The sequence below is a fragment of the Camelus dromedarius genome, chromosome 29 (genome assembly GCF_036321535.1).
Source record: "Camelus dromedarius isolate mCamDro1 chromosome 29, mCamDro1.pat, whole genome shotgun sequence".
Lineage (NCBI taxonomy): Eukaryota > Metazoa > Chordata > Mammalia > Artiodactyla > Camelidae > Camelus > Camelus dromedarius.
In genome coordinates this window covers 23,363,565-23,380,343 of record NC_087464.1, presented here as the reverse complement: position 1 = coordinate 23,380,343, position 16,779 = coordinate 23,363,565, and the positions used below count along the sequence as shown (strand labels likewise).

Sequence of the window (16,779 nt, the reverse complement as noted above, 5' to 3'; positions counted from 1 at the left end):
ATTCTCCCTGAGATGGGGATTGTTTCCCTTCTTGACCTGAGCACAAAAAAATTCACTCTCATTAAGTTCTTTCAGAAAACACAAACTAGTAGCCTCCTACTTGTTAAAACACATTCTAGGCCTCACTCTCAAGAAAGTCTTGTTCAGTAAGTCTGAGATAAGATTCAGGAATCTGTATTTTAAAAAGCTCCACAGGGAGTTCTGATGCTGGTGGCTAGAAGACCATGCTTTTGAAGCCACATCAAGATCCTTGTTTAGCATTAGATGGAAATGCCTCCTAGCACCACCACTCCTTCCACAAGCCTCCCACCACCACCCCACGTCCAGGGCACATACAGAAACTGACATGGCTCACTCCTCCAAAGCCTAATTTCTTTCTTTCCTTTCTTGCCTTTCTCCCTCTGCTCTGATGGCCCCTACCCTAATGCATATCCAGTTTTACACAAAAGGTATATTCTCTCAGCAGAGTCTAGAATTTGGGGTGTTCATTAATTGCACAACAAATTCAGATTAAATATTAGCATTTTACAGAATTAGGGAAGGAGGAAGGCATGCTGTAACATTGTTCCAAACATTTTGTCTTTGTAACAACCACCAGCTATACAGACTCTCTTTATGTGTTAAAATTGAACACTAGTTGGAACAAGAAATACACACCATATGCCTGGAAAATCTTGTGGTAAAAGATAGCAAAGAAGCTATCAAATACTACTAGGTTTTTGTTAAAAGAACTCATAAGCCAACTTGAAGAGGCTCCCACTGGTCAAAAGTAGGACAATTTGGGCATCAGTAAGAACAATAGAAATTCATCAAGTATATTAAGATCTATGTGTCACTAATGATAATTTTTAAAAACTGAATTGGAAACATACTTAACCATACTGCTGGTACTCCCACTCCTACTTATTTACTCAAGTGAAATTAAAATCTATATCCACATAAAAAAAAGTACATGAATGTATATGGCAGCTTTATTCATAATTGCCAAAAATTGGAAACAGCTTAAATGTCCTTCATCTGGGGAATGGATGAACAAGCTGTGATAGAGCCATACAAACAATAAAAATGAACAAATTAGTACATGCAACAAAATGAATCTCAAATGCATTATGCTAAATGAAAGCCAGACTCAAAAGGCTATACACTGTATAATTCCATTTGTATGACATTCTGGAAAAGACAAAACTATAGGTACAGAAAACAGGGTTTGCCTGAGGGTGGAGAATGGGAAGTTTGACTACCAAAGGAATGGGGATGGTGATAAAACTGAATGTCGATTGTATGCACTTGAGAAACTCATAGAATTGTACAACAAGAAGAATGAATTTTACCATATGCAATTTTGATTTTTTTAGATTGCAAGATTTTATCCTGCAGAGAATTATAAAATCTCATTTTCTCAGCTGTTTGTCAATTAATTGTACTTTTTTCAGCATAGAAAAAAATAAAACAATATAAAACCCAAAAAACCACAGTGTCACTGTTGAAGGATTCTAGAAACCAATGCATTATTTTGAAAAGTAATTAAGTGAAGGGAAGGAATCAGCATATAGCTTGCTTTCCTTATGCTATCTGTACCATGAAGTAACCAAACAAAAAGAGGAGGGGAAGTTTCTCCTTGAAAAAGTTTTCCAGCTAATAAATGAAGAAGAAATGACAGAATATAATTTTGCTACCTCTAATGAGCTAAAGGCTCTGGGGACTGAACATCAACGGTACTAACGTCACGGAAGAGAGAAAACCAGATGTTAATTGCCTCCGAATGGAAGAATATAACACTGTTTATGAAGTAAACTTGTCCCCCAAAAATCAAATCTGAAGCTGAACAAACCTCTAGATCCAACTACCAATTTACAGGAAATATACTGGACAAAGAAACATATTAAATGACCACATAAGAGATGCAAACAGCAAATCCCAGACAGTGAGAAATTCTACAGGAGAAACAACCTGGTTTTTTCAGCACATTTCAAAAGGGAACAAAAAAAGGGTAAACCGGTATAGTTTATATGAGCCTTAAAATACGATCGCAGTATGTGGATTTTGTTTGGATCCTGATTTTTTTTAAATACTTTGAGAAATGTTTTTGACATTTATTAAACAATTGGAAGTTCAGAAACCTTAGATATTTAATGATCATGAGGAATTACTAATTTTTAAGCATGGTCTTGATTCTTGAAAGTCCTTTCAGAAATACATACTGAAATATTTTCTGATGAAATCATATGACGTCTGCTTGAAAATAATATGAGGTTGTCAATGAGGAATTAGTGGAACATGCTTGACCATGGGTTGATGGTTGTTGGGCTGGATGATAGTATATTGGGATTTATTATGCTGTTACCCTGTCTACTTTTATGTACGTGCAAAAGTCACCATAATAAAAAAGTTTTCTTTAAGTAACAAATATTTCAACACAAGTCACTGAACAGTATCCAGCTTTACCAAGGCCAGTGTAGCCTTACTTGGTATATTAATATCTCTTAAATAATATTAGGTATGAAATGGTTAAGAACATCCAGAGCTATATAGCAGTCGAGAAGTTTCACATTTCTCTGAAAGGACAGCAGTGTTTGTTTATGGCACATATATGAGGCACCATGAGATAAAATTTAACAGTGATGTTTGCAGTGACAAATTGTAAGAGCAAATTGTAACCACAAATAACTACTATGGCTGTAAGGCGTAATTAGTAAGGAAAATTAGTAGAAGATCTCAACAAACCAAAAGTAGCCTTCCTGGTTTGATAAAATAGAGTTCATATCAAAAATGTAGGATAAATGCTTGATTCTTTGCCTTTGCTTTTCACTTTTTAAGACAATGAATTGTGAATTGGTACTTCTGAAGATGACCAACTAATTAAAACTATATATATGTGTGTGTGTGTGTATACATATATATATATACACATATATATATTTATGAATTCATGGATTCAAACATATTTGATGGGTTTTAATCAATGGCAATTATTATTATTAATATTTAAGTTGTACTGTCTTTGGCCTGTTGGAGCCTCTTCAGTTTGGCTCCTGAATGGCTTGATCCACTCCTGGTAGTGTTTGTGGCTTCTTTGCCACCTGGTACGAGCGACTGTTCTAGGCTCATCTTTTACGTTTTCTGCCCCAGATCTGTAACCAGCATTTCTCCAAGAAGCCCTGAATGGTAATCTAGGCATAAGGAATGCTCATTGCTATGAGTTGGTCATTGTTTCTAACACTTAGAATATATATATATATATATATATATATATATATATATATATATACACACACACACACCCATACACACACACACAATTATATATTATATGTACTATAACGTATAATACATATTATATACATATACAACATATATTTTTTAACTTAACCTTGTCTGTATTATGTGTATCTCCCTTTTTCCATACCAAAAATCCAGGTTCTCAAGGATACAGAGGATGATGAATTAGAATATTCTCATTATCAGTTACTCATTTGTTTTAACCCACATTACACTATAGTCTCAAAATACAAATACTAATATTACCATTGCCAATATGATTACTGAAAACAGTTACATAAATTGTTTTGCATATGCTGTCCCCATTCCTTCCCCTTTTTTTTTAGAACAAAGGCTGGCAAACTTTTTTTTTTACTGTTTTAACCACTTTAAATTGCATAATTCAGTGATTTTTAGTATACTCACAAATTTATACAACCAATCCCACTATCTAATTCCAGAATATTTCTACCACCCCTAAAAGAAGCCCTGTACCTTCCATTCCCCCTGTCCCCCATCCCCTGGTAACTCTCTGTCTCTTTGGATTTGCATGTTCTAGACACTCTATATAAATGGAAGCATGCAAGATACAGCCTTTTGTGTCTGCCTTCTTTCACTTAGCATGACGAGCTAACCCATATCATTTATTTTTTAAGTAAATATTTAGTTACTTTTGAAGTAAAAAAATAAGTCAATACAAGAATGATTGGGCACCAAATTCCTCATCCTCCTGAATAAACAGGGTTGCTCCAGCTGACTTCAGCTCATTCCTTGCAGTAGCCTGAAACCCTTGTTAAGCGGGAGCCATCTACCCCTGCACATTGCATGAATAGAATCTCCTGGCCACTGTAGATGCTTCAGGAAGAAAACTGGACTGGAGATCACAGCCTAAAATGCACCTCCCTCCAGCCCCTTTGCCAGAACAGCTCCTGGCTATGTGGATCCAGCCACTGCCCCTACTTGGCACCACAACTCTGCCATTCCTGATGAAGAGGGGTGACTTTAGTGTTGAAATCTGAACCACAGTCTGCTTATGGGGCCCAACAATCAAACATCTTGTTCTCCATCTGTGACCAGAGTCCATCTGTTGGACTTGAGCATCTAATGACCTGAGACCCAAGTGAGACTGCCTCTCATCCTTCACAGAGGGCCCAGCACAGATATCCCCAAGACCTAGTAACATTTCCCAGCACCCACTCACCTACCCACCCAGCCCACCCTGGCCCTGGGCCTCACCCTCCTGTGTACATCTATCCGGTAGAGCCCTGATCACAATGAATTGGATGATGTGTTAATGAGTCAGTTCCTCCAACCAGCTTGGGAGACTCTTGAAGGTATGGACTATGTTTTATTCACTTCATTCCCTCAGTGCCTGGTCCAGAGAATATTCTTCATCAATATGTGATCACTTAGAGAAGGAAGAAGGCAGTGAAGTGAGAGGGTCTTGTGCCCCCACCAGACTGTGAGCTGCCTGAGAGCAGAGGCTTCACCTCTTTACTGTCTCCTCCGCTTCCTCCTCCCACAGTAAAACCCAGCACAAGGTGGGCCTCAGAGAGGGCATGTAAATGAATGATGGCTTTGCTCAAGATTCAAAACATCTCCACCTATAGGACTTCTGGATAACATCTTTTTCTTCCTTTCCTTCTTTTTTTAATTGAAATACAGTCAGTTACAATGTGTCCATTTCTGGTGCACAGCACAATGTCCCTGCCATGCATATACATACATATATTCCTTTTCATATTCATTTTTATTAAAGGTTATTACAAGATATTGAATGTAGTTCCTTGTGCTATGAAGAAGTGGATCATATCTTTATTTAGCTCTGGCAGATGTTTCCTACACATTTCTGGATAGTTGGGTTAGAATTTTCTCCACTGTACTCTATAAACTGTTTTAAGCTCTTATATATAATAAATGCAAACATGCAAGAACAACACAGGCTAAAATAAAAAGCTCCTTGTATACAAACATTTTCAAAAGATGTTTTAACACAGGGCTTAGAGAAAGGAGACCCAGTAGAAGGTGACTGAATTACTACCCCCTCCCTCCTGACCTGGTCCCGGAGCCTGGATTTGGGCCCTCCTGCTCTCTACTCCTCTTAGACACAAGTTCCCGGCCCATCTTGGACAGGAATATGTAGCTTGCAAGGCCAGGAGGTAGCTCTGTTCCTGCCTGCAGAGAAGAAGGCCATCCCCAAGGCACAGTGTCCCAGGCCCCTGGGGTCAGGTTGTGCAGGCTTGTTTAAGTGGGGAGTATCCTGGATTGCTTCTCCCTCTCACTCTTGACAACTCCCAGTTATCAAAGAGATTGGACAGGCCTTGGTGTGACCTGCTGTAACCGTTTCTCAAGCTAGCTAGCTGCCGGGCCCCAGGGCTTCCAGAGAGCTTGTCAGAGGATTCCAGAGGACTGAGGACCCCCTAACCCTACCAGGTCTCCCAGCTCAAGCAAAGCTTCAGAAGGGTTCATCAGCTCCTGTGTGGCCCATGCTGTATCCACTGCCTGTGGGCAGCACACAGAGGGACAAGTTCAGGGTTGGGGGCAGGTATGATTCCTCAGGCTTGCACACAGCCCACACAGCAAAAATTCAGCCAGACAGTATCCATGACTTTCAAGCCAAAGCTTAGGCCCTCAGGGTCAGCTAGGCTGCAGGGGTCTCTGCTCCTAAGAGCGCATATGCACCTGGAAGTGCTCACAGCGGGCATGCTTCATGGTCAGCCCATAGATGGGGGTCATGTCCACCTTCACACCTGGGGTCACACTGAATTCCACCTGCTGCAGCAGGATGGCCAGGAAGAGAAAGACCTCCAGGCGGGCAATGGTCTCACCAATGCACTTCCGCTTGCCCATGCCGAAGAGAATCACCTTCTCACTCAGTGCCTTGTTGATGGTGCCATCAGGGGTAAGAAACCGTTCAGGTCGGAACTCAGATGGGTCATCCCACAGCTTCCTATAATCAAAGAGAGGCAGCTGAATTGGCAGCTTGGGGACTCAGAAGCATCAAGTGGGTTGATCCCTAGCCCAAAAGAATAGGATTTAGGCAAGTGGCCCAGGGATTAGCAGAGTGTGAGGCTCAGGAGAGGATAGAGCTCCCCCCACCCCCACTCTCAACTTACTGGTCATGATTGATCTGCCACTGGTTCACAAAGACACAACGCCCCTTGGGGATGTAAAAGCCATTCAGGCTTGTATCTCTTGTGGTGCTGGGGAGGGAGGAAGCTCAGTCAGGCTCAGGGCCGGCCACTAGGAGATCCCCCTGCCTCCCATATCATGTCCCTTCCAACACCCTGATTAGGTACATGGACTGGAGTAAGGCCCAGTATCAGATAGCAGTGGATCCATGGGGCCTCACCTGTGGGGGATGGTGAAGGGGACGAAGGAGGAGTGTCGGAAGGTCTCCAGGATGAAGGCCTCCAAGTAGGGCAGCTGAAGTCTGTCGGAGAGCCGAGGCCACCGCACCCTGCCAATCACTGTGTCTGCAGAACAGAACACAAAGGACCAGACAGGTGAAGGGGCCACTCAGACCTTGGCTGGGCCGCCTGCCTTGAGCACTCTAAAGGAAGCTACCACCTACCCAGCTCCTCCTGGACTTTTTTCTGCACATTGGGGCTTGTCACCAGGTACATGAGACTCCAGGAGATGGCAGTTGTGACAGTGTCAAACCCTAGCCAGAAGAGAACAGAGGGAGAAGTTAGGTGGCTGGTGGACCAGGGCAGCTGGGCACAGGAAGGACACAGTGGGGTAGCTCATACCAGCTCCAAAGAGGTCGAGGACGACATTAACTATCTGCTTATCCAGCAGCTTGATATTGGCATTCTCATCCAGCCTCTTGTCCTGACAGTGTTTGATCAGGCTGTCTGTGATGTCCCGGATGTGGCCCTGGGTAGGGAGGCCCACAGGTGAGTAAGATCCCAAACCTGGACCTGCCTCTCCATCTTGGCCTAGTCCCTCACCTAGTCCCTCACCATCCCTAGCACCTTCATTCAAGAGGTGACCGCCCCCACCCCTGAGGCTGCCATTCCAGCTTCTCTTGCCTCTCCAAAACTCTCTCCTGACTCAGAACACCAGCAGCCCCAACTCAAGGGACACCTGACACAGAGCCTGGTACCAGCACGTCTGGACGTGCTCTTTGCCCTTTTCTCTCCCCATGAGGCCAGAAGACCAACTCTCTAACTCATCCTGGTCCCCACAACAACTAGCCCGGGGTCCTGCACGGACTGGCTAGTCAGTGATTATTGCTGCCTGATGGAAAGACAAAAGGGCTGGTCAAGAAAAAGTTCTACTTCCCTGCCAAGGATGGAGTCTCCTTCATCACTGGCTTCAAAATCCCAGGGTGAAGGCCTGTGAAAGCCTGTCAAACTCCATGCCGCTCCAGTTATCTCTGACCTCCTGACCCTACCTGCTCCCTACCACCCACCGCCTCTCCCCAGCCTGTACCTCCTCAAACGTTTTATAGTGTTCCTTGACCAGCTTCTGCATGAAGATGTAAATCCTCTGATTCAGGTCCTTGTAGAGATCCAGGGCAGTGTTGGGCAGGTAACGGAGGATAGGGATAAAGTCGGCTGGGTTCCCAGAGGCAGCCACCTCCCCAAACTCGTTACCAAGGTTGACTAGGCTAAGCAGCTCTTGGTTGTCATGGTCATAGCGATGGCCAAAGCATATAGCACAGATGACATTGGCCACTGACACCACTACATACCTGTAGGGGTCAAAGTGCCCAGGCCCTGCCATCAGCTCCTGAAACTTAACGAGGAGGTACTCAGCCTCCTTGGTCACATGCTCCTCCAGGTAGCAGGAGGATGAGGAAGCCGGGTCGGAGGCGATGGAGAAACTCTTCAGAGCATTCTGGGCCAGGCGCCGGCGGGCAGCCCACACTGGTCCAGAATCTGGGTTGAAAGTCATGCTCTGCCCATCAGAGACCAGGGTGAAGCTGTAGAAGTCGGGCCGGCCCTTGAAATCGTCGCCCTGCCGCACCAGGGCCTGCCGGATGGTGTCCAGGCCGCTGAGCACCAGTACAGGCGTGCAGCCAATGCGGATCTGCAGCACGTCTCCATAGCGCTGGCTCAGCCGCGACAGGGCCACATGTGGGCTCTTCCCCAAGGTCAGCACGTGCCCGAGCAGGGGCCAGCCCCAGGGCCCTGGTGGACTCTTCAGGCCTTTGGGGACCCGAGACTGCCAGGCCCTGACCACCCAGAATATGAGGCAGAAGATGGCAGAGGCCAGGAGAAGCTCCGTGGCCGAGATGGGGATGGAGAGTCCAAACACAGAGAACATGATCAGCGTAGAGATTCCAAGGTGGCTGCTGAGAGATGGGACAGGAGGAAAAGATCAACACATCAGACGGGGGGATAGGAGAAGCCAATGTCCCAAAGTGTCAGCATGCTGGTCAAGGAAAGGGAAAACCTTATTCAGAGCTGCTCACTGAGTGCACTAAGGGTAGAGGGAAGGGGGAGAAGCTGTTTATTGAGCTGCCACGTGTGTCAAAAATTTCAGTCATTCTTTGTTCAGTCCTGGCCACAGCCTATGTGGTAGGCTGCAATGAGGCTCAGAGAAGGTAAGTAACTTAACTAAGGTCACAAAGCCAGGAAGTAAGTATAGGATCCAAATCCCAATCCAGTTTGCCTAATTCCAGAGCACCTTCTCTTAACTGTTGCACCAATCTAAATGTCAGTCTGTGATTTCCATAGGGCACCTGTACTATAATTCACTTCATATTTTTCTAAAATCAACTTTAAATCCACCCACTTAGCATCATTTCAAACAATAATATCTGTGTGAAAGTACAAGTTTGATCTTTTTTTCCCTTAACATATATTAAAATAAACAAATAATCAATGCGTATCGCCCAATTCCTCTGGAGTATGACCCACCAACTTGAGAGAACACGGCTGTTAGAACACTAGGGATCATCCACTCCTTCAGCCTCATTTCACATTTGGGGAAACTGATCTCCAGAGAGGGTACTCACTTGGCTAAAGTCACCCAGCACTCAGAGCCAGGACTCAGATCTCTTAAGGAAAGCTCTCTGGTAAGTCTCCAGCTCCTGCCATAGGTACCTCCCTTTGAATAGTGGTCAGATCAATTGATGAAAAGGAACTTTCCCAGAACCCTCAGTCCTCTGCTACTCAAACTCAGGATCTAGGAGATGCTGCCAGCCTCTGGGACAGGGTGAGGAGGGGACGGGGACTGCCGCCTTACTTACTGTCTAAGCCACATTGCCCTCAGTCTCAGCTCTTTGAGTTCAACTGACCCACAGTTCAAAGGCAGCAGGAGGCCAGCTAGATGGAGGCTGCCGGTCACAGAACTCCAGGCCAGGTTTTTACTGGGCTCAACTCTCAATGAATGAATAGTCTGGGCCTCCCTCATTTGCCAGTCATCAGAGAGCTGAGAATTAATGGAAGGCCCCCAAAGGCTGCAAGAAAACTCCAGACTGGAATCTCAGAAATTAGGAATGGGTCTGACTTATCAGAGGCTCAGACGATACTTTCTAGGTTTGGTCTAGAAAGGTGTGCGAATTCCTGGACTACTTTCTCCAAAGCATGAGGCTCTGACTGGGACATCTTCCTGGTGCCTTGGACTGGAGATCAGGACCCCCAGTGTTCCAGGCTCTACGGCATGGCCTTGGACTGGTCATTTTACCCTTCTGGGATCCAGTCACGTCACCTGAGAGAGGAAGGTGGGAATGTGATCTCTGATTCAGGGTGCCCAGCTGGATCTCAGAGAAGAGAAAACCCAGATCTGATCAGGGGAAACTCTCAGTCTGACTAGTGAGGTTTCCTCTCAGAAGAGCCACCCAAGATGGGCAGGTTGTATGGTTCCCACCTCCGCTACTATAGCCATCTGTCCAGGGAGGCTTCCTGGAGTTGCTGAACCCCAAGGCACACTTGACTCTCAGAGTGAACTGGGGAAGCTGGTAGGCCTTGGTGTGCCATGGTGTTCTCTTCTGCACACTGGGTGCCTTCAAAGACCTCTAGCCTTAGTAAGATGGTAGGAGGCCAAAAGACATGTGACTGCTGAGTTTTCAGGGACTGGTGGTCCAGCTTTCTGCAGCTGGCAGTCTCTCACACTGACTGCCTCCAGGCAGAGGGCAGAGAAGGCAGTCAGTGAAACAGGGAAGGCCCCTGGGCAGTGCCCAGGACTACCACTCAGATCAGTTTCCCTTGTTCCAGCCTGCAAATCTCACCCTGAACAAGTTAAGCCTTGGGAGGGTAGTGCCAGCCAGGGGTAGCTTTTAGATAAGGCAGGGTACAGCTGGTAAGAACCCAACCTGCCCTCTCCATCCACTCTGATCACCCAGGGAGAAACCTCCCTCCTCACACAGACTGAAGGAGAGCTGCACTTGCTCCCAGCTTCCCACACCTGCGTCCTCATTCCAGCCTCCCAGGTGGCCCTGATGGGGAAGCCCTTAGGCATTCAGGGAGTCAGTGGGGGATGGAGCTGGAGCCTGGGTCCTAGAGTCCTGAGAGGGGAGAATTTAAATCTAGAGTTTTGGTAATAGGTGTGGGACCTTGTGCAAGTCCTGCCTTTCCCCACACCCCCGGCCTCAGTTTCCCCACTTAGTGAGGGACTATCTCCTCACTAATGACACTTTTAGCCTCCTTTTTTGAGGTGCTAGACAGTGGCTACCTAGGAAGACTTGGAGGCATTAAAATTTCCTTTTTCGGGCAGGAAGAGACAAGCCAGAAATCCCCATCACTCACCTGCAGCTGTGAGAAGGTACAGAGCTGAGCTGAGAAGAATGGCCTCTGGAGCCAGGGACCCCAAAGAAGATCAGGGGAGGCTCCAAGGAACTGTCACCTTCAGGGTAGGGGAGAAGGCACTGCCACCTTTATAGGCGGCTTTTGCATGTGACCACGCCTCCTGGAGCCGGGGATGGGACAGAGGGAGGGGCAGCCTGGGGGTTGGGGGAGAATGGCGGCTCTAGGGTGAAGCGGGGAGGGGAGGGGGGGAAGACGCAGGGGAACAGGTAAGAAACCACTATGAGGACGCCTCATCCAAGTGCTGCACTCAAAAGACTGAGGGCTAGGGACACCTGGGACCCCCAAATCCAAGGTACCCCACGGATAGCACAGAGTCCAACTGAGGAGGGGTTGGGGGAGAAGTCCCAGGACAGCTCGAAGAGAGGGCATGGGAGGGCTCCATCCCCGGGCATGGAGATCCTTCACCCTCATTTTTGCACCCACCGAACACTAGGCGTGCAAGCGCTACCTCCTCCCTACTAGCGGGCCGGGGCCAGGCAGGCAGGGGCGGAGTTACCGGGTGATGACCTCCTAACCCGGGTTACTGAGTCCGGGCTCGCGTGAGAAGCGCTGCGACCCCAGCCCCGAGGTCACCGGGGCCGGAAGGCCAGAGGCGCCTAAAGGCTGGCCCCTTCCCCCAGAGCCCCCGGAGCCCGGGAGACCAGTCCGCGCTCCCTGACGCAGGGGCGGGAATGGATGGAGAACGTGCAGTCTCGCTGAGCGCGCACTAGCGGGGACACGCTGAGCCGCCTCTCGGGCCACTTTGGAATGCTTCAAACCAGGGGTACTGCCAGCCAGACCCACGGGCCCTCGAGGTTCCCTCTTGGCTCCTGGGGTTGTCAGCGCTTTGGCAGGCAGAGAAATCGGGCAGCAAGTGGGTATTCCGGTAGCCAAGGAAAGGGTGAGAGAGAGGCCCTCGGGCCTGGCAGGAGAGGGGGCCCAGAGGCCAAGGAGGGGGGCGCCCAGTGCAGGTGCCTCCGCAGGATAGCGTGCATATGCCTGGTACATGCCTCCAGGGGGCAGAGGTCAAGCGGCCCATCCCCGCCCCACCTGGTCGGGGGCGCGGTGCCCGGGAGTTGCGTGAGAAGGGCCCCGAGGCCCGCGCATCCACCCAGCCGCCCGACTCCCCGGCCCGGCTCGGGTCCCGGCACAGTCACGCGAAGGTGGGAGGGGAGTCGGGGCGGGGCTCTTAAAGGGCCAATCTCCAGCGGAGCGTGGGGGTAAAGGAGCAGCCGAAGCCTCGTGGGTGCGTGATTGGTTGGGGGGGGGGGGGGCGGTGCAAAGGGCCCAGGTTTGCGTGCGGAGCTGGGCTTTTGCAAGCAAGCGGGCGCCGGAATTGTGTCCGTAGTTTGGGTCCACGCCAGTGGCAGGACACGCAGCTTCAGCGCCGCCTGGGTCGCCTGGCCGGCTGCCTCCGACGGTGTCCCCGCCCCTGCCGAGCCCTCCCGATGTAGGATGTCCAGGGAGAAAAAGCAGTATTTGCGTGTCTAGCTCCGCGTGTCCCCATCTAACTACATTACCCTCCCTCCCCGCCTTGTTCCCCAGCCCTGCAAACAGCACCACCATCCGCTGGCCCAGGCCAGAAGACTGAGCCTCATCCCGCCTCTAACCTCCCGTTCCAGTCAGATGCCACCTCGTGCCCTGCACTAATAATTATTGCTCAGACGCCCACAATGTGCCAGACACGGCTGTGGACACTGGAGATTGATACAGAAGTGAACAAATTTGACAACCTCTTGCTCACTTGTAGCTTACATTGTGGGGCAAGAGCGGGTGCGCGGGAAGGGGAGAAAATGCAGAGAGAATCTCAGAAGATGAAAAGTGCTGTAGAGAAAAACAATGCAAAGAAAGGGTAAGAATCAGGTGGTGGCAGATTGCAATTCAAAATAGTCTGGTTGTGGAAGACCTCACTGAGCAAAGGACGCTTAGCCCAGGCAGGAGGGTGAAATCAAAATTTGAATTACTACGCTGTACACCAGAAACTAACTCAACTATACTTCAGGTTTTTGTAAAGTTTAATTAAAAAATAAAAAAGAATCAAAGTACACAGATGTCTGGAAGCAGCGTGCACCTGGCAGAGGGAAGAGCAAGTTCAAAGTTCCTGTACATGGTCCTTGAGGGAAGGAGCAGTACCAGGGGCACTGGAAATGTGCAGTGACTTGTGACTGGAAGGTTCTCCTGGAATTTAGTGCCCCCAGGGGATGGGACGCTCTTGGGGGTGCAGGAAGCATCCTGCTGAGAAACATGGGGCTTCCTTTGGGTGAGATAGAGACATTGTGGGGCCTGAGTCAAGGAAGATCACTGGCTACTGTGCCAAGACCAGACTAAAGAGGTAAAGGACACATTTCTTCACTTTCATGTCTGTCCAGCCCCACTACCACATCCTTATCCAGGCCCCCGTCTTTGGTCCCGAGAGTACTAACAGCCTCCAAGCCTGAGTACCACCCGCCTTTCACTCTCTCCAATTCCTTCTCCCCGCTGTGGCATCCAGAGTGGTCTTTTCAAAAATGGAAACTCTCCCTCCATCACCACCTTGCCCCTTCAGTAGCTCCCATCTGAACAGAAATCAGAATCTTTAGCAGAACCTACCAGGAATGCCCACCTCTACATCTAATCTCCCGTACTTTAAGTCTCAGTTAAAACATCACTTCCTCTGAGAAGACTTCCCGGATCCTTTCCACAGCAAGTTACATTTCTCCTGGTCTGTGTTTGTAGCACTTCTCCATGGCAATTCTCAAGACATTTGTCCCTTGCTAGGACCCCAACCCATACCTGTCACTCCTTCCTCCATGCCCTAACAGAGAAGCAACCTGTGGGAAACAGATCTAAGCCAAGTCCTTGCAAGATATTACTAACTGGTAAAGGAGTCAAATCCAGCTGTATTATGGATGGGCACATGACCAGGGTGATATTGAGCCCAAAGTGTTGGTGCTATAATGGTGGAATTTAGGCAACAGAACAAGCAGGAGACAAGGAAGGTATTGCTGGGTTTCCATTCTGTCCAGCATCCTTCCATTCATTTCACCTTTGCATCTCTGGCTCAGCCTGAGAAACTTTGTGGTACCCAAGAGAGGTCTGTCCTTCAATCCTAGTTGAGCTAGAGCCACAAAGAATGGAAAGAACTTGTGTGGAAGCCATGGCAAGGAAGTGGGGAACAAGGCACTTCCAGATCTTCCGCCCTGCTCTGTGGCCCAGTCTCTTCCTCGGCTCTGAGTCCCCACCAGTGCCCTAGGTCTAGAGACTCATGGCAGCCCCCTGATCAGGGCTGGAAGACCATCTGCCGGGGATCCTGACAAGGATTCAGAAAATCCCTTCTTTTGATAGAAAATACACTGCTTTTTTTCACATTCTCCAAGGGGCTCTTGATCCCCAAAAAATCATTAGTTAATTAAACCAATTTCTCTCCCACTTCTGAACTGGAGAAACTGATACCAGAAAGGAGAAGGCCCAAGGATGTAAGACAAATCAAAGCAGAGCCCAGAACTCTAGCCTCTTGCTTCCAGGCCAGGGCTCCTTCCAGGACAATGATTTATTGCTCCAGACTACCAGCAAAGTCCCTGGGGGCCAAAGGTAGACAGGGCTCAGCCCCCAGGTCAGGGCCCACTTCCCACACCTGCCCCCACCCCACCCCCATTCTCCTGGACAAGAATCTGCTGCCCTGGGGTTACAGGGAGGCACCACACTTCTCAGCACCAAGCCCTGTTTTGGGGGACAGCTTACAAGATGGAAGAGAGCCCTCAGGATCACTGGGAAGAGAAAGAAAAAGACAGGTGGGAGGTTAGAGGACCTTGGCCTGGAGCTGAACAGCCAATCCTGGGTCAAAGTTTGCATGCCTTTGCGTGAGAAGCTCTTTGGCTAGAATTCCCTAGCGATCGATACCAGGAGCACAGAGGCAGGGGGGCAGTGTGCTGGGGAGAGAACTCTGGGCTGGAGGGAGAGAGACAGCTGAGGGTCTTGGCCCTGCAGAGTGTTCCAGCCTAAAGTCTTCAGTCAGCACTGCCGAGGGCTATGTGGCGGGGGCAAGGGGAAACAGCAGGACCCACAACAAACCCTAGTCTACCCCACGGTGGAAGCAGGAACCACACCCAAATAGAGCCTATACTAAATCTGGAAATGCTGCAGGAGCTGTGAGCAGGCTGAGGCCCCGGGGGGACTAGAGGAGAGTCCTGGAGCATGAGGAGCACAGGGAGGACACCGCTGGCATGGGGAGGGGACACTAACTGAACGAAGCATGGGAGTGGGGGGCTGGGATAAGGCAGGCTGGGAAGAGTGGAGTCTGAATGGATGTGGAGAACTGGGACCCGTTCTCCAACATGTCCTCAGCCCACCCACGATCTGGGCCCTGAGCGCCTTCCCCTCTCCTACCTGTGCCCTGAGAGCCAGGGAGATTCAGTTTGCAGGAACCAGGGTTCCGACACGGCAGACCCTGGCTCCCTGGTTCTCGGACAATTCTTTCCCAGGATAGTCTTGGTCTAAGCCTGTTGTCTTGGTGTAACTATTAAAAGTGTCCTCTTTAACTCTCAAGAGTCTTAGCTTGGACAATAAATTATATGGTCACCTCAGTGACAGTGGACATGTGAGAGATTTTGTGTGCCCAGCATCCATCCTCTCTTCTTCTGGAAATACCACTCTGATTGTTCTTTGGGGACCATCTCACTGCTACTCTCAGCCCATAGGTTTGGTGGAGCTGACTCCACCTCAGGCTTCTAGGCTGGCACATGACTCTGGCCAAGCCAATGAGAGCCCTATGGGGGTTTTAGTACAATTATTGGAAAAGAGAGGTTCTCTGTCTGCCAGGGGTGGCTAAGCTGGTTAGAAAATAATGCTGGACCTACTAGTGGTCATTTTTCAAGAAAGCACATTTTTAGGGGAAAGCAGACCTGGGAGTTGAGGGGAGGGAGACAGGGAAGGAGTTGAAGATGCTGTGCACCTAGATCCAGTTATTCCTGAAGCCAGTGAAGTTCACCCTTAGAACGTCTGTTCCGTGACTCAGTAACATCACCACCTCCCTGTCTCCTCCTTTCCCTCCGCCTCCCTCTCATTCTCCTCCTTATCTTCGGCTTCTAGTCGGAGCTGGGTTTGGGGGCTTGCAACTGAACAAAAATTATAACCAAAACCTGCAGGTCGGAGAGACTTACCGAGCAGCTCTCTGAGTGATCAAACCTCCGCACATGCAGCAGGTCCAAGAAGGCCTGGGCAGAATCCTAAGTTACTCCTGTCTAAAGCTTCCCACTGGTCTGCCCCTGTGCCGACAATGCCACCATCAGCACCACTGTGGGAGGCTAGTTTTATCTCCGGAAGACCCCAAGATGGTGTTGCAGAGTTGTTGGCGGGTGAGTGCCTGGAGAGAACCCACGTGTGAGGCAAAACTCATCAGATGAGTCTGTGCCTCCTCACTGCGCTGGGCGCAGGGCTCACACCCAGAGGCTGGAGCTCCCTGGCTGGGGGGGCGCCCTGGGAAGGAAGGGGGCCCACGTGCTCTCCTAGATGAGAAAAAAAATCCATTCTTTCCCTAAGTTGAAGTTTTCAGAAGGAAGGTTTTGAAGACTCTCAGGGTAAACAGTCCTTACAATGGCCTGCAAGGGCCTTCCAGGTGTGGCCCCCACTACCTCCCTGACCTCCTTGCCTGTTAGCCCTCCTTCCCCTGGCCCACTCCTCTCCAGGTGCTGGAGCCACCTGAGGTTCTGAAGACATGCCAGGCAAGTCCCTCCCTAGGTCTGTCAGAGTCAGTCTCTGCAGGAAACAGAGGGCTCCCTCAAACTGAATCACTGAGAATTTAATA

At 49.0% G+C, this 16,779-nt stretch overlaps 1 protein-coding gene across 2 annotated transcripts; it reads right to left on the bottom strand.

The window, feature by feature from the left end:
• Window positions 1-4,194: 4,194 nt before the first annotated feature.
• Window positions 4,195-11,070, bottom strand: LOC105087262 (cytochrome P450 1A1). Of its 2 annotated transcripts, none has more exons than XM_010977884.3 (7): window positions 10,959-11,070; window positions 7,696-8,560; window positions 7,011-7,137; window positions 6,833-6,922; window positions 6,611-6,734; window positions 6,375-6,461; window positions 4,195-6,208 (listed from the first exon to the last, which is right to left on the bottom strand). In XM_010977884.3, exons 2-7 carry the CDS (start codon window positions 8,530-8,532, stop codon window positions 5,923-5,925), a joined length of 1,551 nt encoding a protein of 516 aa, XP_010976186.1. In that variant the 5' UTR covers window positions 8,533-8,560; window positions 10,959-11,070; the 3' UTR covers window positions 4,195-5,922. The 2 variants fall into 2 exon arrangements, with proteins under 2 accessions (XP_010976186.1, XP_031296692.1); XM_031440832.2 differs by having other exon boundaries at window positions 7,696-8,557; window positions 10,959-11,018.
• Between the last annotated feature and the right edge of the window lie 5,709 nt (window positions 11,071-16,779).

What these genes read in the sequence shown, in the direction of transcription:
- LOC105087262 (XM_010977884.3), bottom strand. Translation starts at nt 8,532, where the DNA reads ATGTTCTCTGTGTTTGGACTCTCCATCCCCATCTCGGCCACGGAGCTT. An exon ending in CCTCGACCTCTTTGGAGCTG is followed by an intron (nt 6,923 to 7,010) that starts GTATGAGCTACC and finishes TCTTCTGGCTAG; the next exon opens with GGTTTGACACTGTCACAACT. An exon ending in TGGCAGATCAATCATGACCA is followed by an intron (nt 6,209 to 6,374) that starts GTAAGTTGAGAG and finishes CTTTGATTATAG; the next exon opens with GAAGCTGTGGGATGACCCAT.